Source organism: Phocoena phocoena, chromosome 1 (assembly GCF_963924675.1).
Source record: "Phocoena phocoena chromosome 1, mPhoPho1.1, whole genome shotgun sequence".
In the NCBI taxonomy this organism is placed as follows: Eukaryota; Metazoa; Chordata; class Mammalia; order Artiodactyla; family Phocoenidae; genus Phocoena; species Phocoena phocoena.
Window position 1 is genome coordinate 143,527,348 of NC_089219.1, and position 25,601 is coordinate 143,552,948.

Consider the following 25,601-nt stretch of genomic DNA (forward strand, 5'->3'; position numbering starts at 1 on the left):
CCTAGTGGCGCAGTGGTTGAGAGTCCGCCTGCCGATGCAGGGGACGCGGGTTCATGCCCTGGTCCGAGAGGATCCCACATGCCGCGGAGCGGCTGGGCCCGTGAGCCGTGGCCGCTGAGCCTGCGCGTCCGGAGCCTGTGCTCCGCAGCGGGAGAGGCCACAACAGTGAAAGGCCCACGTACCGCAAAAAACAAACAAACAAACAAACAAAACAAAAAAAGTATATATATATATATATATATATATATATATATATATATATACACACACACACACATATATTTGCAAAGTTCTGAGGTGCTAACGAAACAAAAAATTCACGTGACAAATTTTGATGTTTCGTTATAAAACCATCTTAAGGTTCACTGTTATGGGAATGTCTTTGAGTAAAATTACCTTTAATAAATGTTCTTTAAGAAAGTCTGCAATGTAAAGATGTTGGAATGGGCATTATGAAAGATGCAGCTACAAATTAAGAGAGTCTCTGCCCCCAGGACCAGGTACCCGCCAGTGGGGGACGATGTAATACCAATCACTTAATACACACCAAGATGCACTACATCCTCAAGAGAGATGAAGTGTCCTATGGGAAATCAGAGGGCTGGAGCATGGAAGAATTAATTCTAGGTGGAGGAATCTGAGATTTCACAGTGAAAAAAGGTCCTTTGGGTACCTGATTAAATGAAGGACCCATGCATCGATGTGCCATAGAGTAGCAGAGACACATATGCAGCCCCATACTATTTTCTAGGGAGATCTGTCTATTTTTCTGAGTCTTAAAATGAAGAAATATTTTCATGCTGAATAAAAATGCTTCTTATTAACCACATGACTTGCATAATAAATATTATAAATCCTCTATCCATATTCCTCAACCTGCTGTTCAACCTTCAATGACATTACAGCTGATAAGTATTTCAACCTATATTATATGCCACCCTCTGGAACACTGGGAATTGGCATATATCATTACAAACTGACAGAATCAAGCAACTCCCATCCTTGGTGGTGGTGGGGGGGGGTGGGATTCATAAGCCCGACTTTAAAACACACACACACACTTAAAAAATATCCCTCTGAAAAGCTGAAAAGTAGGGGAAATTTTTTAATCTTAAAGAAACAATTAAGACCCATCCTCCAAAACCCTACTGCACTGTTGGAAAACAGATGGCCCTGGCAATTCAGTGCTGGAAGCCTGCCTTCAATTATCAGTCTGGTTACTACCAGCAGATGGGTACCAACGTAGCAAAGCCAAATTCAAGAAGAGGGAGAATCTGGCTGGTAGAAAGTACTTGAAAACTCGCTGGCAGCTGCTGTGCTCATGTATATATGTTCATTTCATCATCAAAATAAGACAGAGTCCGTTGTAGTTATATTTCTGTCTCCTTTGTCCTGATCCTACCTCCCTTCCATGAGCTCAACTGACAAGCTATCAAATTAAGAGATCAACCAGAACTAAAAGCCCGCTCCAACTCATCTCAAGACTGACGTTCATACCAGTCATTGTGAAATTCTGCAAAGAATGATCACTGAAGTGCAATGATGTTACTGACTTAAACTAGCATCATTCAACTAGAGAATCTATAATCGCTTGTTTGCTCTTCAGGCTCCAAAATAATCACCACTCAAATGAGATCACAGATGTGAAAGGAAAAATACCTTAACGTACTTTAACAAGGGTAATGGAGCATTATCAGTAGTGTTTCTTCCTAAAATTTAACAGCAGCTAGATGTGTGTGATCAATGCTAAGATCAGCTAAATGAGCTCAACATAAGAGAGTAACTAGAATGCAACCATCTGAGTTGACTTAGCATTTTTATTTTGCAACTTATAGTTTTTACCCTAAAAAAAAATCATCAAATCAAATGGCACGTACATCTAGAGGCGTGACAAGAAAGCTGACAAGACACTGTATGCAAAGCTGGGTGCATCCCAGTAGGAGAAAGGAAGGTGAAAAGGAGGAGAAGAGGTGGGGAGGGACCCCAGGAGGGAGGGTGCAACTTATGTTTATGTGTCTGTTCGTCTCTATCCATGTCTGTGTATAACTGGAGACATTTAAATGAATACTAAGCTCAATGAAAAGATTAACAAGTCTTTGTCTATTCTGGCAGTAGTTCCATAAATACTTGTTTCAAATGAAGAAATGTTCAGCCAATCCTGAGACCCAGCAGGCTTATCATGCTATGGCTATGGCCAACCCAAGAATTTTAAAAAGCCAGAATTTAGAAAATGAACATCTGAAAATGGAGCTGTAGGCTGCCACCCATCAGCAATTCATTTTCTGCACAGCTTACAGCCACTTAGGACCTGACTGGGTGGCTCATTGCCAATGATACGTTAAGCATACAAGGATATATTCTCCTAGGCAGCTCTTGCGACCTCACATGATTTGCAGAGTTGGGCACTAGTCTGGAAAAACACAACAAAAAACCCTATAACCACAAGCCAGCCTTAGAGCTTAGCGAGCAATTCCAGCCAGATCAACTTTGGTTTAGGAGCAACCAGGGAAGCATCATTTCCTAGGACCAGACAAAACAAATTTCAGTTACTGTGTGGCATTTCATGATCCCATCCATGAATGAAGCTTAATACGTCCCCTGCTGGGCGAAGTCTATATGGTGGACCAGGGATGGATGCAAAGGATGTGTTTTTCTCCTTCCACCTCATCATTCTTGCCTGCCAGACCAGGCCCCTTAGCGGACCCTGTTGTAATACAGGTCCCCACGCTCGGGAAGGTCCCCAAGCAAGTGTTCCCTCATCTTGGCTGTCAAACGATGGTATATCATTGCCTAACCCCAATGCTACGGGGTTGGCACTGGATGCTGGATGAGCAGCTTATCTAAACCTTCCATTCACTTTGATACTAAATGCTAACTTTACCCTTGATTGGGCCATTAAATCACATTTCCACTACTGATAATTTCTCACTGTGAGCAGCATATTAGTTTGCTAAACATGGACAAGGAAAATTTCAGTACAACTGTCTCATTTTTTTGGCATCCAAAACCTATAAGCGTGCTAAACTTGTTTGTACTTATAATTAGATACAGAAAGATACCCAGCACGATAAGACTAGAATGGGCTGCAATTTTATATGTGAAAAATCTCAAATGCCCTTTCCTTTGCCCATCCTTTCTGTGCCTATGGGTGAGAGCAAACAGTGGTAGCATCAAAAAGTTACAACAGTTGTGAAGACCAAAGAGCCCCTATGTGCTTGCTGGGCACGGATCTAAACATTTGACACACAATATTTAAGTTAATCATTAATGCAGCTCTGGAGGGTTAGTATTAGTCCCCATATGCAGATGAGGAAAGTCAGACTCAGAAATGGTAATCACTGTCCCCAGGTCACACAGCAGGGAGGTGGCAGAAAAGTGATGCAATTTCAGATCTCGCTCACTTTAAAGTCACCAAAATTTTACCTCGAAGTTATACCACCAGTCTAACTGGGTAAATTGCTTTTCTGATTCCAATCCCAATTCAAACTGCAAGAGCCAGCTAAACCCTTTGAATTCTTGATATCATCCTCAAAAGAAGGCACACACACAAAAACGTAAGTTAAAGACAAATACTAAATGAATTCCCTGGCCCTGAGCTACACACCTCCAATGACTGCCCTCACTGGACACAGAAATCAATGAAATATTAAGTGCAACATGACGGGCATTTAGCTAGAGTTCATAGTGGACAGCTCCACAGCTGACAAACCAGGCCCTGCAGGGATGCATGAGTCTTCAGAAACACCTGCAAGAAATGTCCAGCCCACTATGGAGCCTTCGCCAAGCAAACCGTTTGCAAAGTGTTTGGACCCTCTTAACCAGTCGATCGATTTTACAAAATGTTTCCACCAGGCAGCCAGTGGAGTCGCGGGAGAGTTCCTGGCTGAAAGGGAAGCTCACAGAGGGAAGAGTTCAGTGCCAGTCTGCCTGTGGAAATGTTAGCAGAAGCATCTGTTGGTTGGTCCCCACTGGCCAAACGGCGAACATTTGTTTTGCTGAAACAAACGCTTTCATTTAAAAACGTTTGCTGATGAAACCATCATCATCAGATATGAAGTTTTCTTCCACTCGGGTTTCTGGGGCTGTGGCCTCCTCTCTCCAGCAGTATTATCCCTCTGAGGCTATAGCTGCTTTAACAACCTCTTCTTTGCTACTGACAGACGTTCTGATTTTATAACCATAATACACTCCTTGAAGCTGAGGGGATAAATATATTTAGACTTGCCTCACCTGGATAAATCACTGTTCTTTACAGAGAACTTAAAAGACAAACAAAAAAACCCGTACAATCTAAAAAGTAATTGCATAATAGTTAAAAGATTAGTGAAAACAAATTCTTTCCTGTGACATTTGCTGGAAAAGAAACCTCTAATGTTCTGCGGTGCTTTTTCATAAAACTACAATGTAGATTTATGACTCTATTCATATTGTTTCAGTCTATTAACTGTCCCTAAATGGTTCTTAATTAAGCCCTTTAAAATAAACTCCAAGCAACTAAATATATTCAGAGAGAAGCAAATTAAAGTAAGTACGGGGACCTCCCTGTTGGCGCAGTGGTTGAGAATCCGCCTGCCAATGCAGGGGACACGGGTTCGAGCCCTGGTCCGGGAAGATCCCACATGCTGCGGAACAACTAAGCCCGTGTGCCACAACTCCTGAGCCTGCACTCTAGGGCCCACGAGCCACAACTACTGAGCCCGTGTGCCACAACTACCAAAGCCCGTGTGCCTAGAGCCCACGCTCCGCAACAAGAGAAGCCACCACAATGAGAAGCCCGAGCAACGCGACGAAGAGTAGCCCCCGCTTGCCACAACTAGAGAAGGCCTGTATGCAGCAACAAAGACCCAACACAGCCAAAAATAAATAAATAAATAAAGTACAGATAAAATCCTATCGGTGAAGCAACATCAGGGTACGCCCTGTACTCCGTGCCATTGGGAAACCTCATCCACAATTTTGTATCGTTACCATGACTCTCCAGAGACACCGTCATGGGAATTTTCTGGTGATCAAGTGGTTAAGACTCCGTGCTTCCACTGCAGGAGGCGCGGGTTCGATCCCTGGTGGGGGAAGTAAGATCCCATATACCATGCAGCATGGTCAAAAAAAACCCAAAAAAACCCAGCAAAGACACCATCACCCATGCCTGCACACACTCAACATGAAAGTTAATGTTGACTGCTGAAGCCAGAGTAATACAATTTACAATTACTTGAGGTTTTTATAACAATATGAAATCTAGAAACTCTTTATCTGTAAAAAATTTTATATTTAAGTCTATCACTTTGCACAAGGTTTTTAATATTTGATGATGCAAAAGCCAACCCTTGGAAAACGGATTTAAATTATACCTCCCATCACCAGTTTTGTTTCTTTCTATTTAGAAAATCCCTTGCTTTCTTCCATCCTTCCACCACACTGGTGGTCTAAAACAATCTTAAGAAAAAACAAGAGTAGTACATGGTCTTAATGTAAGTCATGCTTTCCTATAATTGCTAGATGTATATTAGTAAGTTATATCAGAATAGAAAGTGAAAAAAAAAAACACATGTTCTATGTCATAGATTTTATACAAAACACTGTAATATATACTTCTGGCAAATTAAAAACAAAAATGTAGCTATAATAAACTACTAGAAAATGGTATAGAAATTCTTTAACCCTCCCACTTCCTCCTGTACAGAAGTTGACAAATACTCTTCTCTACCCCTCACTTACCTCACTGCTTCTCCTCAGCTCATTTTCCTTGGTCTGACTCGCCTGTAAGGTCTGTTCAGTTCTACTGAACTTTTCCTTAAACTCTTCCAATTTTTTTTCCAGCTGGTGCTTTACAGATGTGACCTACAAGTAGAAAACAAAGCAAAGCTTCATGTTTCTTTACTTTTTAAATAACTATGTATTCTTAAAGAATAAAAAGGTCATGGAATATAATAATTGATATCATCTATTTTGGTTGAGACCCACTATACATAACAGCTTAATAAGGCCCCAGAAGTTGAACTTAAAATACCGTCATGTCAACCTGTGACATTACTTGGCAGCAGCATATGTTGATGAAAAAGGCTGGGTTTGAGGAGGAAGCCACAAGGAAAACAATTAACCACAAAAAAATAAAACAACTAAATAGTAATAAACTAATTTTAAAAAATGAGATAAGAAATAACAAAAATTGAGAAAACAAACTGGGAGAACACATTTGCAATAAATACAACAGAATAAAAACGATATTTCCAAAATACAACACATAAAGCATATCTATGATTCAACATACAAAGAGGCAAGCCCATTTAAAAAAAGAGCAAAGGACAGAAACAGAAATGTTATACAAAAGATACAAATGGCAAATCACCTTCTGAAAGAAATAACCTCAGTGGTAATCAAGAAAGTGTGAATTGGGAATTCCCTGGCGGTCCAGCAGTTAGGACTCTGCGCTTTCACTGCTGAGGGCCCATGTTCAATCCCTGGTTGGGGAACTAAAATCCCACAAGCCTCAGAGCGCGGCCAAAAAAAAAAAAAAGAAAAGAAAAGAATGACCACATTGCTTCTTCTGACAGTATAAAGCTCTGGATATCTAGTGCTTCCACATTGCAGATAGAGCAGGAAACTAAACAGACGAGATCCTGTCCTCATGGAAAGATCTGAGTGATGGAAGGAAGATAATATCTTTCTTAATTAATTAATTTATTTATTTTAGGCTGCATTGGGTCTTCGTTGCTGCGTGCAGGCTTTCTTTTTAGTTGCGGTGAGTGGGGACTACTCTTCGTCGCAGTGCGTGGGCTTCTCATTGCGGTGGCTTCTCTTGTTGCAGAGCACGGGGCTCTAGGTGCACAGGCTTCAGTAGTTGTAGCATGCGGACTCAGTAGTTGTGGCTCGCGGGCTCTAGAGCGCAGGCTCAGTAGTTGTGGCACACGGGCTTAGTTGCTCCACAGCATGTGAGATCTTCCCTGGACCAGGGCTCGAACCCGTGTCCCCTGTATTGGCAGGCGGATTCTTAACCACTGCACCACCAGGGAAGCCCCAGAAGATATTTAAATAAACAAATAACTCTATTATATGTCAGGTGATAGATCTCATGGAGAAAAATAAAGCAAGGTAAAGAAACAGAAAGTACCTGAGGGCAAGGGTCTATGTAGTGACCACGGGAAGATGTCATTCATAATGTGACACTGGAGCAGCAAGGCTTCAGATAGTGAAGGCTCACACCCTACAGATCTGTCTGGGGACGGAGCACCCCCAAGAGCAAAGCCCAAAGCTGCCACTTGCTGGGTGTGTCCCCCCATGGCAAGGAGGCCATGTGGACAGGTAAGCAAGGGGAGAGTGGGAGATGGGGTGAGCGGGTAAGGTGGTGGGAAGGCCACCTAGGCTCCTGCATACATTTGGAATGACCCTACTCTTACTCTGAGAAATGGGGAGTAACTGCAGACTTCTGAGCAGAGGAGTGACATGATCTGACCTATACTTGAAAAGATGAAAAGACTCCCTCTGGCTGCTGATTGAAAACACACTGTGAAGAGGAAGGGTGGAAGCCGGGAGACCAGTTAGGATGCTGGTACAGAAACCCAGGTGAGAGATGATGTGTCTTAGACCACATATAGAGCTGGAGATGGTGAAAGCAGTCAGATCCAGTATAAAACATAAAGACAGAGAAATCAGGTTTATTCTTAGCAGGGAGGTATGTGGCACATGAAAGGTTTCTGGGGTAGCCAACAAGATTCTATCCTCTGACATATATAATGGTCACAAGAGAGGCATGCCTTATAGTAATTTATTGTTGTACGTTTGTTCTATATAGATTTTGTGTTCTAACACACAAAAAAGTTTATACTATTCATGTAATACACACATATACTCATGCATGCAAATATACATATGCACAGATATACACAAATACACACGCACACACACACGTGTGTGAATAAATAAAGGTAGAGCCAGCAGAGTTTTAATGGATTACTTTGAGGTGTTGAGAGGAAAAGAGGAGGTGAAGATGACACTGAGGTTTTAGCCTGAGAGATGTGAAGAATGGAATTGCTATTTACTGGGACAAGGAAGACTAAGCAAAGAACAAGTCTGAAAAAAGTTGGAGTTCCATTAATAACATGTTTCAAGTGTGAGATGCCTATTACATGTGTGACTGGAAATATCAGATGCACACCCACAAGTCTGAAATTCAGACCAGACATCCAGGCTGGAGATATAAACATGGGTGTCATCATCACATGGATGACACAGAAAGCCATAAAAGCAGATGAGATCATTTGTGCAGGGAGTGTTAAATAAGTAAATTATAATTTTCAGTGCTTTGACTATTTGGAAGCATAAATACTTGGGATAGCTCCCAGCTGGTGGCATGACCAAGAACCACTGGAATATCAGAGACGCCCACAGACCTTCAGATCTGAGATCCTCACTCACTGCCCTCCTTCTCTAAACAAGAAAACCCAGACCCAGAAAGGTTCAGTTTGCTCTCCACTTTGATATGTAAGGAAAGTGAGGATAGAGCTTTTTTTTTCTTTCTTTAAAGATATCATATGTCCGCTGTGGTATAGAAATGACTTGTATTAAAAAGGGGGTGGGGAGGTTAAGGAGGAGGGAGAAATCAGTTAGCACCCTACTTTATCCAGTTCAGCCTGGAGGATGTTGTGCATGTTCTTGGCTTGCTGTAGCTCCTGGGTGAGCTTGGCTTTCGTCTGAGTGAACTCTTGGTCCAGGGTTTGGAAGGAACGCTGTTGACGGGAGAGCTCCTAAAAAGCAAAAGACAAATGCATCAAACTGATGCTGGTTAACAAGGGAGAGCCTAGGGCGAGACCCATTCTTCCCCCAGGCAATGCTCTTCTGTAAGAGCAGAAGATTATGGGAGCCGGTCTGCGACTACCTGATGATTGATATAGGCAGCCAAAGCACGGGTCCCGGGCATCAGATCCGGGTCTCTGAGCGGAAGAGGAAGGAGTCCGCCAGGAGAACACATGGAAACTGGCCTGTTCCCGCCTCATCCCCGACTTAAATGAATCACCTCTGTTCTGAAGTATCCAGGGGCAAAAGAGTAGAGCTGAGCTGTAGCCGGTCACAACTCGGCTGAGAAATCAACACACTCAAAAATGTAGTTTAAAATGTCAAATAGGGCTTCCCTGGTGGCGCAGTGGTTGAGAGTCCGCCTGCCGATGCAGGGGACACGGGTTCGTGCCCCGGTCCGAGAAGATCCCACATGCCGCGGAGCGGCTATGCCCGTGAGCCATGGCCGCTGAGCCTGCGCGTCCGGAGCCTGTGCTCCGCAACGGGAGAGGCCACAACAGTGAGAGGCCCGCGTACCGCAAAAAAAAAAAAAAAAAAATTAAAATGTCAAATAGCTTATGCCACTGACCATTGAGAATGACAGGAAGGAAATGCCACCAATTAACTTGGATAATCACACAGGGACACCAGGTTAACATTTCCAGTCACTCTCATTGAAAGACTATAGACCCATTTCAAGGCTAACTCACCTGAAACTGATACCAAGCCTTATGCAAGGGCATCTTCAGCCCTAATTTGTCTGCCAACTTCATTCCCCTCCCCATCAATTACCTTCCTAATGTATTTGCCAACTCACAGCCTTTAAAAACACCTGGTGAATGTAATACAATTTCCTTTACAACACAGAGTGTTTGAAATTAAGAAATGCAATCCTTTCCTACTTGGTGTCAAATTTCAAACAAATCAGAAAATGTGGATAAAAAAGAACATTCTAAGTCCCTTCTCCAGTCAAAAACTAAAAGATGGAAAAGTGTGAAGGAAAATATAACGCCTTTTCCGCACAAAGCATTTCCCCTCTAGTGGAACATCCCAAATAATGACAGACACTCCTCTTTTCAAATGATCAAACTAGGAAATGCCGACAAGAGCCTTCTGGACAAACTCCTCATGAATCCATTTACCTTACCTCTTGGAACTCTTTTTCTTTTTCCTTGATTTTCTGTTCCAGAGAACATCTGGCACTCTCTGCATTTTGACGCTGACAACTCAAATCTTCAGTCAATTTTTTCAGTTTTTGCTCCAAAGCAATACACTAACAACAAATTAAGACACTCAGTACAAAACAAAATTATTCTTGGAAAGAAGCAAACATTTTGAATTTTAGAAAAATTAGTCCCATGATCTGGTTCAAGTTTAACATAGTGTTTTGACATTTTTATTTCATAAAAAGTTGGGTTTAAAACAATTAGTCAAGTACCAAAACCACTACAATTATTTTAGCACACATAAAATTTATATTTGGGAAATATTAGCAAGGATGTAAAGCATTAGACCATTTAAATAAATACTTCATAACTTGTGCCATGAAAAAAGAAACCAGCATGTCTGAATAATGATTCACCTAATGTTTTTTTGTTTTTGCTTTTTTTTTTTAGAAGATGTTGGGGGTAGTTTATTAATTTATTTATTTTTGCTGTGTCGGGTCTTCGTTTCTGTGTGAGGGCTTTCTCTGGTTGTGACAAGTGGGGGCCACTCTTCATGGCAGTGCACGGGCCCTCTCACTATTGCGGCCTCTCTTGCTGCGGAGCACAGGCTCCAGACGCGCAGCCTCAGTACTTGTGGCTCACGGGCCTAGGTGCTCCGCAGCATGTGGCATCCTCCCAGACCAGGGCTCGAACCCGTGTTCCCTGCATTAGCAGGCAGATTCTCAACCACTGCGCCACCAGGGAAGCCCTCACCTAATGTTTTGTTGCACGGGAATGAGAGGTTAAAATGCGGTGATGTTGGGCTTCCCTGGTGGCGCAGTGGTTGAGAGTCTGCCTGCCGATACAGGGCACACAGGTTTGTGCCCCGGTCCGGGAGGATCCCACATGCCGCGGAGCAGCTGCACCCGTGAGCCATGGCCGCTGAGCCTGCGCGTCCGGGAGAGGCCACAACAGTGAGAGGCCCGCGTACCGCAAAAAAAAAAAAAAGCAGTGATGTTGACCTGCATAATTTAGAGGCTATAAAATAACCAGAGGGTACCCATTATCCTCATATGATAGTGTTTCTCAAGGACAACAGATTTTGTGGGAAACTTAAATATTAATATGCATCTTTCCACAACGCTCCCACTATGCCATTTTAAATGTCTGGAGGTTCACAGCACTCCAAAGAATATCACAATGGGTTTTAACCAAGCTGCCAAAGGCAACACGAAGAACATGCATTTGCCTTTTTACATAGCCAGTTATCTTTTCTTTTTAATTGAAGTATAGTTGATTTACAATGTTGTGTTAGTTTCAGGTGTACAGCAAAATGATTTGGTTACACACACACATATGTTCTTTTTCAGATTCTTTTTCATTATAGGTTATTACAAGATATTGAATATAGTTCCCTGTGCCTTACAGTAGGTCCTTACTGTTGACCTATTTTATATATAGTAGTGTATATCTGTTAATCCCAATGTATCCCTCCTCCCACTCTCCCCTTTATAACCATAAATTTGTTTTCTATGTCTGTGAGTCTGTTTCTGTTTTGTAAGCAGGTTCATTTGTATCATTTTTTAGATTCCACATATAAGTGATATCAGGTGATATTTGTCTTTCACTGTCTGACTTACTTCGCTTAGTATGATAAGCTCTAGGTCCATCTATGTGGCTGCAAATGGCATTATTTCATTCTTTTTTATGCATAGCCAGTTATCTCTAAAATAATTTTTAAAACATGAACTACATCAAAATTTAGGATGCTCTTCTAAAATTAAATCTTCAAGTGTTAAAACCCATTCCTCTGATGCTTCCCTGTGGTGTTCAAATCCTTGAACTGCCTTACAAAGCAACTCTAACTTCCCAGGAAAGAATAAGAACAACTCACATTAGTGGGGGAGAATTCCTGTTCCAAAAGAAATGTGCCCCAATTTGGCAAATCTCTCCACTAATGTATTTCTCTGAGACTCATTATAGTCCGATTTAGAACTATTAGAACTATTAGAAATTTAACAGAGAATTCAGAAGAAAAGAAAACATTATGTAAGACTTTCCTGGAAGACCAGACACCAACTATTAACTAACCAAAGATGAAAAGATAAAGCTGGTCTGATTTTGCAAATATCATAACTTTAAAATACCGGATTCAAAAAGTAAAATATTGAGCAGTTGTTCAAATTAATCCACTGCTTTGAACATTAAGACACCTTTGTCATTAACCTTATTGTTCTTGAATTTTTAAATCCCTAAGGAAAAGTATGAAAGAAATTATTTCTAATAATAATAAATATGAACTCAACAAATATGTCTAGCACCATGCTAGGCACTGGGGATATAGCAGTAAACAACTCAGACAAAAATCGTTGCCTAAATGATGGTCTAAAATTTTGACAGGGACTTCCCCAGTGGCACAGTGGTTAAGACTCTGCGGTCCCAATGCAGGGTGCCCAGGTTCAATCTCTGGTCAGGGAACTAGATCCCACATGCATGCCGCAACTAAGAGTTCACATGCCACAACTAAGGAGTCGGTAAGCCACAACTAAGGAGCCCCTGAGCCACAACTAAGGAGCCCACCTGCCACAACTAAGACCCATCACAACCAAATAAATAAATAAATATAAAAAATAAAAATAAAATTCTGACAATTTTCAGGGGGAAAAAAAAATGCATGGCAGAGTAGATGAATGAACCCTTGGCACCCTCTGCTGGCACTCCGTCAAACTGCAACATATTCCACTATAGGATCTCAGGATCAATCAATTCTTTCTTATTAGAAACAGTAGCTTAAAAAAGAGCCTTTAAGAGTAATTTATATTTTATTTAGATTATTTTTTATGCTGATATTTATGATGCACAATCCATGTGCAAGTACCTGGCCACTAGGTGTCATGAATGCTCCATAATACTCTAAAAACGGGTCCAGAGCTCAAGTCCTTTAAAAATATACAGCATATGACCCTGGAGACTCAGTGCTCTGGGCCAATGAGCTTTTAGCTGTAAAATACGGGTGCTGAAGTCTAGCTTTGCTGCCAGCCCCAGCACTCTGTTTCTACATGAGTTCAAACCTTGCATCCCACACGGTTTGTAAATACTTGGAAAACAAGCATACGAGAAACAGCGTATGTTCACTAAAGCACATGGTATTGATTTTGGCTAAATTAGCTCCATTTTATTTAATAGGTAGTTCTAATGGTACATCAGGGAATAGCATAAACAAAGCATAATCTGATTTCAGCAACATATTGGACAAGGTCATATTATCTTTAGAGACAAGATGGAGAAAGGTGGACTGAATTTTCAGTTAGGTGTGTTTGTAATTTACAGGAAAAAAATGGAATACAAAAAGCATTGAACGAATGAGTCTTAAGAACTTGGAGAGGCGTCTCCAACAGAAGGAAAGCCAGAGCTATATTCTCAGCACTGTCCTAGTCAAAAATTCTAATTCATGATCTGGTAAGAAGAGACTTCATCAAATATGCTAGTCAGTACAAGCATTTGGTGACCTTGTCACACCAAAACCAACAAGACAAAATGTAAAAGGATAAGTATAATTCTCTTATATGAGAAGGCGTGACTTGGCAGAAATGCAACTGAAAATGAGCTTCACTGACAAGGAACTTTATTGATATAATAATAACAATTATTATTATAAGTTCACCATGTGCCAGGCACTATATGCCAAAACCTTTATAAAAATTATCACAGGTACTTCCCTGGTAGTCCAGTGGTAAAGAATCTGCCTTCCAACACAGGGGACGCGGGTTCAATCCCTGGTCAGGGAACTAAGATCCCACATGCCATGGGGCAACTAAGCCCACGTGCCACAACTATTGAGCTTGCGTACCTCAAAGAGAGAGCCCACGTGCCACAACTAGAGAGAGAAAACCCGCACACAACTAGAGAGAAGCCTGTGCACCACAACGAGAGAGAAACCCGAGCAGACCACACGCCGTAACGAAAAGATCCCACATGCCTCAACAAAGACCCCGTGTGCTGCAACTAACATCCGATGCAGCCAGAAAAAACAAGGAAAATAAATAAATAAATATTTTTAAAAAATTATCACAAACTTTACAGCAATCCTATGACAAAGGCATTATTATTAACACCATTTTATTGATTAGGACACTGAAGTTCAGAAGTTAATTAAATAGTTCCAAAGCAACACAATTGGGATGTAGTAGAGCCAGGGTTTGAATCCAAGTCTTTCTAACTTAGAAAACCAAATTACAAACCCAGACTGCACAAAGAGAATAAATATATGGATCAAGGGAAATCATGTTCCTTCATACATCTAAGCCACAGTTACCAAGAATTTCTCGGTGCAAAGCACTGCACTAGAAGAATTCTAAAAATGAACCTGGACTACCACTTCCAGGTAGATGGAAGAGATGAACATTTCCCTCTACCTCCCACCAAGAATAATCCAAAACCTTGCACATTACATTAAAACAAACATAAAAAAGCTCTGAAAAAAGAGAAGAAAGAAGATTAACAAGAGACTTTGGAGCCCAAGGAAAAATAAGACAGTGCTGAAAGAAAAAAACTGTTAACCTTTAGAATCCTATACCCTGCAGAAATATCTTCCAGGAATGAAGAGGAAATCAAAACATTCCCAGACAAAAGAAAATTTAGAGGATTTGTAACTACTCTAAAAGAATGGTTAAAGGATGTTCTCTAAACAGAAAGGAAATAATGAAAGAAGGAAATATGGAAGGAATCATGAAGGAAGGAACAATAAGTTAATGAACAATAAACATATATACAATAGGCTTTCCATCTCTTCTTCAGTTTTCTAAATTATGTTTGACAAGTGAAGCAAAAATTATAACACTGTCTGATATGGTTCTAAATGTATGTAGAGAAAACACTGAAGGAAATCATACTATAAATGGGGGAGGGTATAAGGACAAAAAGAGAAGTAAATTTTCGATAATTTATTAGCGTTGATAGAATGACAACACCAATAACCTGTGATAAATTGTATGTATATATACATTATCTAAAACAATCATTATAAAACTCTACCAAGAAATACACTCAGAAACGCTATCAATAATTCAAAAGGGAATTCTAAAAAGTGTTCAAGTAACCTACAGGAAGGCAGGAAAAATGAAAGAGAAATGAAAAATGAAAGAAATAAAAAACAAAAAATAAGATGGAAGACTTAAGCCATGACATATCAATAATTACATTGAATATCAGTGATCTAAATATACTAATTAAAAGACAGATAGTGTTTCTAAAAGGGAATAGTGTTTTAAAAGAGTGGATTAAAAAATACGACCCAACTATACGCTGTCCACACAAAACTCACATTAGGCCTATTTTTTAATTTATAGTTAGGTCATACTTTTAAATTTAATAGCATAGATAGGCTGAAAGTAAAAAGACAGAAAGAAATACATCATGAAACATAAACCAAAGGAAAGCTACAGTGGCTATATTACTACCAGATAAAGTAGACTTCAGAATAAAAAAAATTACCAGAGACACTGAGGGCTATTGCACAATGATAATGGTCAATCCACCAAGAAGACATAGCAATCCTAAATGTGTATGGACCAAACTACAGAACTGCAAAATAAGTGAAGCAAAAACTGATAGAACAGAAAGGAGAAATAGACAAATCAACAATTATGGGAGACTTCAATATCCCTCTCTCAACAATTGCTAGAGCAACTAGACAAGAAATCAGCAAAGATTCAGAGGAATTCAACAAAGAACGTTAACCAACAGGAGCTAATGACACTTTTAGAACATTCCATCCAACAACAGAATATACATTTTTTTCCAAGTGCCTATGAAACATATACCAAGATAGACCATAAACTAGGCCATAAAACTCCCACAAATTTAAAAGACCTGAAATCATAAAGTATATTCTCTGAACACAGTGGAATCAAACTAGAAATCAATAACAAAAAGAGAAAAAGCTCCAAACACTTGGAAACTAAACAAGGTATTTCTGAATAATCAATGTGCCAAAAAGGAAGTTCCAAGAAAAAAAATTTTTTTTAGTACATTAAAGAATAAAAATTAAAATACAATATATCAGGGACTTCCCTGGTGGTGCAGTGGTTAAGAATCTGCCTGCCAATGCAGGGAACACGGGTTCAAGCCCTGGTCTGGGAAGATCCCACATGCTGCGGAGCAACTAAGCCCATGCACCACAACTACTGAGCTTGTGCTCTAGAACCCACGAGCCACAACTACTAAGCCCACATGCCACAACTAGTGAAGCCCATGCGCCTAGAGCCTGTGCTCTGCAACAAGAGAAGCCACCACAATGAGAAGCCCACGCACTACAACAAAGAGTAGCCCCTGCTCCCCGCAACTAGAGAAAGCCTGTGCACAGCAACGAAGACAGCAGCCAAAAATAAATAAATAAATGTTTTTAAAAATTATTTTAAAAAATACAATATATCAAAATTTGCAGAGCACAGTTAAAGCAGTACTGAGAGGGAAATTTATAGCATTAAATGTCTGCATTAGAAAAGAAGAAGTCTCAAGTCAGTAAGCTAAGCTCCCCACCTCAACAACCTAGAAAAAGAAGAGCAAAATCAACCTAAAGCAAGCAGAAGGAAATAACAGAGAGGAAAAAAAATTTTTAAATCAATGAAATTGAAAATAGGAAATAGAGAAAAATCAATGAATTAAAGAGCTGGCTCTTTGGTAAGATCAATAAAAGAGCAACAAAACTGTCAAATTCCTAGCAGTACTGACAAAGAGAAAAATAGAGAAGACAAATATCAGAAATGAACAGGGAATAAACCTGACCTACAGACATCAAAAGAATAAGGAAATACTATGAACTCCACATGCACAAGTTTGACAATTTAGATGAAACTTCCTCTAAAATCACAAACTAACCCAACTCATCAAGTGTGAAATAAATAATTTTAATAGCTGTGTAACTATTTTAAAAATTGAATTTATAATTTTATATCTCCCAAAAAAGAAATCTCCAGGCCCAGATAGTTTCATGGAGAATTCTACCAAATGTATAAAGATGAAATAACACCAATTCTGCACAATCTCTTCCGAGAAGAGAAGGGAATGCTTCCCAATGCATTTTATGAAGCTAGTACATTACCTCTGATACAAATACCAGACAAAGACAGTACAAAAAGAGAAAACAGCTGAACAACATCCCTCACAAATATAGACACAAGAATCCTTAACAAGTTATTAGCAAATAAAAGTCAGAAACATATAAAATGAATTATACACCAAGACCAAGTATGGTCTATTCCAAGGATGAAAGACATTCAAATATCTGAAAAGCAATCATTGTAACCCATTACATTAACAAGCTATTGTTTTATATAACTACACGAATCTATAATTATCTTAAAATAAAAAGGATTAATTTGAAAAAAAAAGAAAGAGCCTGTTCCCAGGAAGCAAATAGAAGATACAGTGGTTTTTACCTAGAGATTTTATTAAAGGTAAATTCCATAGGCCCACTTCAGACATGAGTCTAAGAAGATTAATTCTGCAAGGTTCTCAGTGATTCTGACAATTAGCCAAGTGTGGGAACTACAAGAGCTAGAACATAAATAACGACAATAAAAGGGTCATAATGGGGATGGAAGCCAGGAGAAAAGACCTCACCGCACTAAGAAATGAGAGAAAGGGGCTTCCCTGGTGGCGCAGTGGTTGAGAGTCTGCCTGCCGATGCAGGGGACACGGGTTCGTGCCCCGGTCCGGGAAGATCCCACATGCCGCGGAGCGGCTGGGCCCGTGAGCCATGGCCGCTGAGCCTGTGCGTCTGGAGCCTGTGCTCCGCAACGGGAGAGGCCACAACAGTGAGAGGCCCGCATACCGCAAAAAAAAAAAAAAAAAAAAAAAAAAAGAAATGAGAGAAGGAGCTCACGGGATGGGGAGCATGTCAAGAGTATTCCAAGAGGCGGGTATGCCAAGCAGAAAGGCAAATGTGAGCAGAACACTGACCCAGACACCAATTAGGTTCAAGAAACACCAAATAACTGCAGTTGGTCCTAGAAGATAATTCGTTTTGCTCTACACTTTTCTCCATATAGCACACTATCTACGTGACTGGTACATCTACGTTACGTCCCCCATTATGAAGAAGCTCCACAAGGGCCATTCTTTTTGTCTATTTACTCACTGCTGCATCCCCAGGTCTAGAACAGTGGCTGACATACAGTAGAAGGTCAATAAATATTTGTCAAATGAGTCAGTGAATGAATGAATAATAGAAAAAAGAGAAGAAAAGACTAGAGAGGTAGGTTGGGGGCAAAGCAACAACAACAACAAAGACAACCCCCAAATAACAGCCTATGAAGTTTGGCCTTAATTAGAGCCTTAGATTAAATGGTAGGAGTGTATACACTGGATCCCAGGAGTAGGTCTATTCAATTCTATCGTATGTCCTAAACCTTTTAAAGCTCCATGACTTTAAGGCCTCCTTTATATATTAGGCACCTGCCAGGCACTGTACATACATTATCTTTATTCTTCACCACCCTCTGAGATATAAAAGAGATCAGTGACTTGCCCAGGTCCCTTGGCTGAGAAAATGTGCAGTCCGGATTTGACCCCAGATCTACCCAACTCTAAAAGAACTTACTGTTCAACTGCATCAATACCGCCTAGTATATAATAAGGTTCATTACTAATATTTATTTCACAAGGCTAAGTGCAGAGTACTCTTTCCAAAGAATGATATGAAAAAAATGGAGCTTTATCAATAACTCATGAAAAGTCAAGTACCTTGGTTGATGCCTGGTCATACTGTGCAGTTGTTCTCACCAGTTCATCCCTGCTTTTGTTCAAAACTTTCTCTTTTTCGTTTAATTCCGCTTTTGCTTTCTCCACTTGGAGTTGGAGTTCTTGAAGCTTGTTCCCTTGGCCTTTCATTTCTCTTTCTTGTCCTTGCAGACGTAGTTCCAACTCACTAATCTTGCTCCTTAGCTCTTAAATCACAAACAAAACCCACACTTCAATTAACATACATTTTTCACAAAGACATTTACAACTAAACTCAGAATGTATCAATGTTACTCTTCTCTGAAATCTTTGGTGAGTCAAACATAAATCAATTCACATTAAACAAAGAAGCTACCTTAATTGGATTTAATTTCAATGTTTAATCTTTATTGTTATTTGTATTCAAAAACCCTACAGAAAGCAGGAGAAACAAATTTTCATAAGTTTTCACAGAGAAACTTGGGGGGGGGGCAGAAATGTTTTTCTAAAATCGTGAATAGGGCTTCCCTGGTGGCGCAGTGGTTGAGAATCTGCCTGCGAATGCAGGGGACACGGATTCGAGCCCTGGTCTGGGGGGATCCCGCATGCCGCGGAGCAACTGGGCCCGTGAGCCACAATTACTGAGCCTGCGCGTCTGGAGCCTGTGCTCCACAGAGAAGAGAGGCAACGATAATGAGAGGCCCACGCACGGCGATGAAGAGTGGACCCCGCTTGCCACAACTAGAGAAAGCCCTCACACAGAAACGAAGACCCAACACAGCCATAAATAAATTAATTAATTAAAAAAAAAAATTAAAAAACACATTTGTTAAAAAAAAAAAAAAAAGATGTAAAAGTATTAAAAAAAAAAAAAAAAGTGAATAGTATCTTATCAAGACTGCAAAAAGTGTACCACATATAACAGCCTGCACTAAAATTACCACTTGGTTTTATACACCCACAAACTAATACATTTTTTGTGCCCATATCAATGCAAATGAGTGCTAAGCAGTGACCCTCCCACATTCTCTAGTAGCTTGTCCTCCAGTAAAGAGCAAGACAGTGTGAACCTCCTCATTGCCAAAATTAACAATGTTTTTTTTCATTTTTTTCCCCACATATACACAATATTGGTTCCAATGGCACTGGCCATGTGACAGGTCTCACCAGTGCACACAGATGGTGATTTTCAATCTACCATAGCACTGGAAATTATCATCTAGTCTGCAGACTAGATTCCAAAACACCACCTGGCACCCTTGGCTGTCAGCAGCAGCCAAGGTTACAGGTTTCTCCCATACACACAACCTGGCAGCACACAGCAAAGCTCTCCTACAGACACATGCCACACCTCTGCCCAAAACTGGCTTGTTTCATGGGCCACAAAAGGAGCCAGGGGAGAGCTGTGGGGAGTGTCAACTGTAACCCACCTACTTGCCCCACTCTGTAAAGTCAAAGCCACTCACCCTACTTTTCAAGTCTTCACAGCACCAGCTTTATAGTACAAATAAAGGTACCTTTCCAAATGGTGATATCTTTTCTCATTATCCCAAAGACAGTATTTCACATCACCAGGCTGGGATATTGATCACTGATGGGTCTAACAAAACACATGAGCACTTTCTAGGGCTAAAAATGTCTAGAAATTTCTAGACTTCTAAAATTATCTCAGGAAAATTTAATTTAGCTCAAGAAGTTACCTTGATTCTGGGCTTTGAATTGATCCAAAAGATGAGAATTGCTAGAATTATCACAGAAACTGCTATTAGCATCTCTATTCCCTATTTGCAAAGTTGATCTACTCAGAGTCACTTCTTGTTCCCCAGAAAAACTAGATGCAGAGAAATCTCTCCTAATTGGAGTTTTTAGAGCATTGGATGAAAGACGACTTGGGGTCTTTTCTTGTTGCCATGAGAACACAGATGATGAAGCCTGATGTCGGGCAATGTCCCGGTGATTCATGGTGCTTTGGGGAGTAGCCTGGCTTGCTTTCTGTAAAAACAGAAACTCTTTAGAGCCCTTTAGAAGTCAAAATATTTAAGACTATGTAGTAGACTCACAGACATAAAAAAGCAAACTTATGGTTACCAAAGGGGAAAGCAGTGGGGGTGGGAGGGTGGGTAAATGAGGAGTTTGGGATTAGCAGATACAAACTACTACATATAATATAGATAAACAACAAGGTCTTACACACAGGGGACTACATTCAATGTTTTGCAATAAATTATAATGGAAAAGAATATGAAAAAGTATATATGTATATATAACATATATAACTGAATCACCTTGCTATATACACCTGAAACTAATACAACATTGGAAATCAGCAATACTGCAATAAAAAAAAAGATTATGTACTTATTTTCAAATAGATCATAAAGCCATGCCAAGAAGGTAACACTTCCACTGTGTACCAAGAAAGAACATTCATCAAGTCAAGGGAACCACTGGGTCCCAGTAACCAGTGAGGAAATGTTCTAATGGTCAGACTTGGCACTGAAGGGTGAAATCAGTACCATCTGAGGTCCAATCTATTTTAAATGGGCTCAGTTTTTGTATTTATTCTGCATCCCTCATATACTTCATAAAAACACATGTGAGTACTCACTGCCATTTTGAATTCTGAAATTTGATTTTACTTTGCCCCTCCTTGGTCACCTCCCCCGTAGCTTTGCACACTGAGACTCAAAATTCAATACTAACCTAAAGAACTCTTTCAAGAATCTCACATTCCACCATAACACTCTCCCCCAAAAAATGTCGTATGAGGTATTTTTTATTATATAATACACATTTGTGGATTTTCTGCTGTTTTGAACTCTTCTTTTTGTTCTTCTCTCTGCCTGCATTCTGAAAACTATGTGGCTATAGAAGCTGAGTTAATTTTGTTTGTTTGTTTGTTGTTGGTACGCGGGCCTCTCACTGTTGTGGCCTCTCCTGTTGCGGAGCACAGGCTCCAGACGCGCAGGCTCAGCGGCCATGGCTCACTGGTCCAGCCACTCCGCGGCATGTGGGATCTTCCCGGACCAGGGCACGAACCCGTGCCCCCTGCATCGACAGGCGGACTCCCAACCACTGCGCCACCAGGGAAGCCCAAGTTAAATTTTTGATAGCAAAGGCTTTTCTTGCCACAGGGAAAGGTTTAAGGCTTCTGGAGACTCATAGTCCTCCACAAAATAACTCTGGGAACAGATGTCAGGGCCAGAATTGATACCAATGACTGAACTGGATAACAAAGCACATATTTCCAAGTCAGACCAGAGAATTATTGTTTAATTTTATTCATCTTGTAAGCAATGCCTTTGCTACATATCAAAACCCTGGTGATCTCAAAACAAGGGTTAAAGGCGTAAAAAGAATTTAAATTGTTAAAGCTCTAACAGGTATTTTTTTGATCCTCAGTATTTAAGGCATCTACTATAAATTCAGCCTTAAACTGTTTGCTAAGTTGTGCCATCTCACCAAGTTCATATGTTTAGAATTGTGCCATTAAGTGCCAAACTGGAATTTTTTAAAAAACAAATAACATCGGGCTTCCCTGGTGGCGCAGTGGTTGAGAGTCCGCCTGCCGATGCGGGGGACACGGGTTCGTGCCCCGGTCCGGGAAGATCCCACATGCCGCGGAGCGGCTGGGCCCGTGAGCCATGGCAGCTGAGCCTGCGCATCCGGAGCCTATGCTCCGCAACGGGAGAGGCCACGGCAGTGAGAGGCCCGCGTACTGCAAAAAAATAATAATAAAATAAATAATAAATAACATCGTGCACAGAAATGGGAAAGGTATATTCTATAGACACCAGGTATTTTCTGGGTCAGTCCTGAAACTAAAAGCTGGGGTTTCCAAAATACGCATTTTGTTTATTTTATTGATGTTAAACAAATCTTTTCACCCACCTCTCTCTGCTTTTTTTACCCCTATCAAAATGTAATTTAAAACACTTGTCAGCAACTTATTTAAAAGAACTGGGGAGATTACGTTGATAACATTCTCACCTGAAATAAACAGTTCATTAATAATGACCCCCAAACCTCACGTCCCTGGTAGCAATCACCACATTGCGTCAGAAGGCCTGAACAGGAAGCAATCGCCTCCAGGTTCCAAAGCTAGCGAGTGTCAGTTATGACTCTGGTCCCACCCTCTTGAAACTTCTTCTTTATCATTAGATCTTAACAGAGAAGTAATTACATTACCAGAGTTTCCACGGAATTCGGTGAACATTTAATATTTAGGGATAAAGTCACCTCCCCAATCTATTTTACTCTACTCTTACCTATTTTAAAATTTTAAAATACCATAACCAATGAGCCAGGAACTTTATTTTCTCAGTGTAATAAAAATGTGCCAGCCCTATGTAAAGCAGATTTTTCTCTATCCTTGTTGCATCCTATATCCAAGTACTTCTTCAACTGCATACTCTATTAAAAGGTCCATAATTAATTTACCTTTGCCTGCAAGGCTTTCACCTCTGCCTCTAATCTTTTTCGTTCTTCAACTTCTTTATTATATTTTTCTTTTAGATCTTCATATTTGGAACCTAAACACAGATATTGAGATACAGTTTTACATCGATCACTGATTTCGCAAAGAATCATTATGATAGATCGCCTAGAAATGAGTATCTTAGTACATCAGATAGAAAGAACATTTTGGTTAAGGCAACGGATACTGATCAAATTACTCAAATATCAAAATACATGGAAACATAGGTGTTTTAAATATTCCAAAACTGAATTATGTTTTAAAATACCATAGGATAAAGTGAAAAGTTTAAAGGCTTACTGATGGCTCAACATACTTCAACAGATACACAAATGTATATGTAACTAATGGCTGCTTTTTTTTTAATGCTAAAATTAGAAGTTGAATTCAAAGTTGAATGAATTCATTTCTTTGGCAGAATTAAAATCTCAATAAAAGAGCTATTTATACAACGGGAAAATATCCTTACCGCTATAATACTGGCTTGGTGTGAGTGGAGTTGCAAAAATTTTTTGTGGTGTAGTGCATGGACTCAGAGAGACATCTGCAGACTGTGCAGCTTGTTGGCTTCTTTCAAGTTCAGATTTACACCTGTGAGAAAAGGACCCGAGAGGATGGCAAATCAGAGCAACAGCTGTAGAATACCAACACCACACATTCTCAGAAAGCGATAAACTTACAAAAAAACCAACCCTCTAAGAATTCTTACCACTTCATTTATCCAACAGACGTTTAATAAGAACTAATTTATGAGACAGTTCTTTGTCTTCAAAGGAACTCAGTCTAGTTAGGAAAACAGAAATATAGACCAGTAATTACAATGTGATAAAGACGATAATGAAGATCTGTAATAACCACCACAGTAGCAAAGAAGAGTTGGGAGGGTTGGGACACATTCCAATGAAATTTTATATTCTAGGCCAAAGAAAGACACAGTGCTACAAAATACCAGAATTTCAGAAACATAGGAGGAAATTGGAGCATGGGCTCAAATCATAAAACCGGATGGCATTACTTATAATATTGTCATTATAAAAACAGAGATTTGGGGCTTCCCTGGTGGCGCAACGGTTGAAGAGTCCGCCTGCCGATGCAGGGGACACGGGTTCGTGCCCCAGTCCGGGAAGATCCCACATGCCCCAGAGCGGCTGGGCCCGTGAGCCATGGCCACTGAGCCTGCGCATCCGGAGCCTGTGCTCCGCAACAGGAGAGGCCACAACAGTGAGAGGCCCGCCTACCACAAAAAAACCAAAAACAAACGGAGATTTGATATACATATCATGTCTTTTGTGATATTTTTAAAACACATATTAAAAATCAAGTTAACGTAATGCATCTAGAAAAGATACTGGCAGGAAACAGATCCAAAGAATTGGAGAAAGTGAGCTATATACAATCGTCCTTGGGATCTGTGGGTTGTTGGTCCCAAGACACCTGCAGATAACAAAATCCAGGGGTGCTCAAGTCCCTTATATAAAACAGCAGTCGTACACTCAGCCCTCCGTATCTGTGGGTGCAGAACCTGTGGATACGAGGGCCGACTGTACTGTATATGTGTACAGAGTATCCCTACCATTTCAGTTGTAACACCCTTCAGAAGCAAACCTAAGAGAGGACTCAATTCCTGCAAGTCTCCAATGTCTCTGAGTTTAACTTAACACAAGAAATAAAATGAACACCCTAGTAGAATGGCCAATGATGTGCACCATTCTCTTTGCCAAGGACACATTACTCAAAGCAGGGAGTGAAGAAAGTAGTGAAGAAAGTGCCTCAGTGCCCTAGCTCTGCCTGCTCCAAATTCAAGCCGGGAAGGAAGAAGCAATGTATGAGCTGAAAATGGCTGCTCAGCAAATCAAATTGTCACATTCGAATTTATAACAGGTAAGAGCCCTCCAACAGAAATGTTGTATTAGCATGAAAAAAGTAACAAGAAATAAATGAATTTAATCTTAATATTTAACTCCATATTTTCCATATTGTAATTTCAACTTATAATCATTGCAAAAATCATTAATAAGATATTTTACATGTTTCTGTACTAAATCTTCAGAATTTGGACTGGGTTGTGTCCTTCCAGCACACCTCAATTGACACTAGCCACATTTCAAGTATTCAACAGCCACACGTAACCAGTGGCTACCATATTGGACACTGCAGGTCTATAGACTTCCAAAGGTGTAAAAACATTGGTAAAACTCCAGAGATGAATTTTGAAGAACTTTGCAAAACTAATGTTTCTTTGCCCTCTCAAATTCACATCTTTTCAGTAAAAAAAAAAAAAAAAAAAGTTTATTAATTTTAACTATTAAATAAAAGTATACCCTATTATTTTTATAAACCTTTGTATCTCCTGTCTCCTAGGGAGAGAAAAAACACAAATCATCACCACCAAAACAAACAAACAAAAAAAACACGAAATTAAGCTGTTTTCTCCTAGGTCTAATTTAACTATATGAGATTGCTAATATTCACCAGTTTTTATTTGT

At 40.1% G+C, this 25,601-nt stretch overlaps 1 protein-coding gene across 1 annotated transcript in view; it reads right to left on the minus strand.

Moving 5' to 3' along the window:
* CENPF (centromere protein F) overlaps positions 1-25,601 on the minus strand; it is a 59,112-nt gene that overhangs the window by 26,719 nt on the left and 6,792 nt on the right. The window contains exons 4-10 of the mRNA XM_065880293.1: positions 23,585-23,706; positions 23,079-23,170; positions 20,339-20,630; positions 18,663-18,865; positions 9,920-10,045; positions 8,616-8,744; positions 5,719-5,841 (exon numbers count right to left, since the gene is read on the minus strand). Of these exons, the coding sequence (XP_065736365.1) occupies positions 5,719-5,841; positions 8,616-8,744; positions 9,920-10,045; positions 18,663-18,865; positions 20,339-20,630; positions 23,079-23,170; positions 23,585-23,706 (1,087 nt within the window). The remainder of the gene's footprint in view (positions 1-5,718; positions 5,842-8,615; positions 8,745-9,919; positions 10,046-18,662; positions 18,866-20,338; positions 20,631-23,078; positions 23,171-23,584; positions 23,707-25,601) is intronic.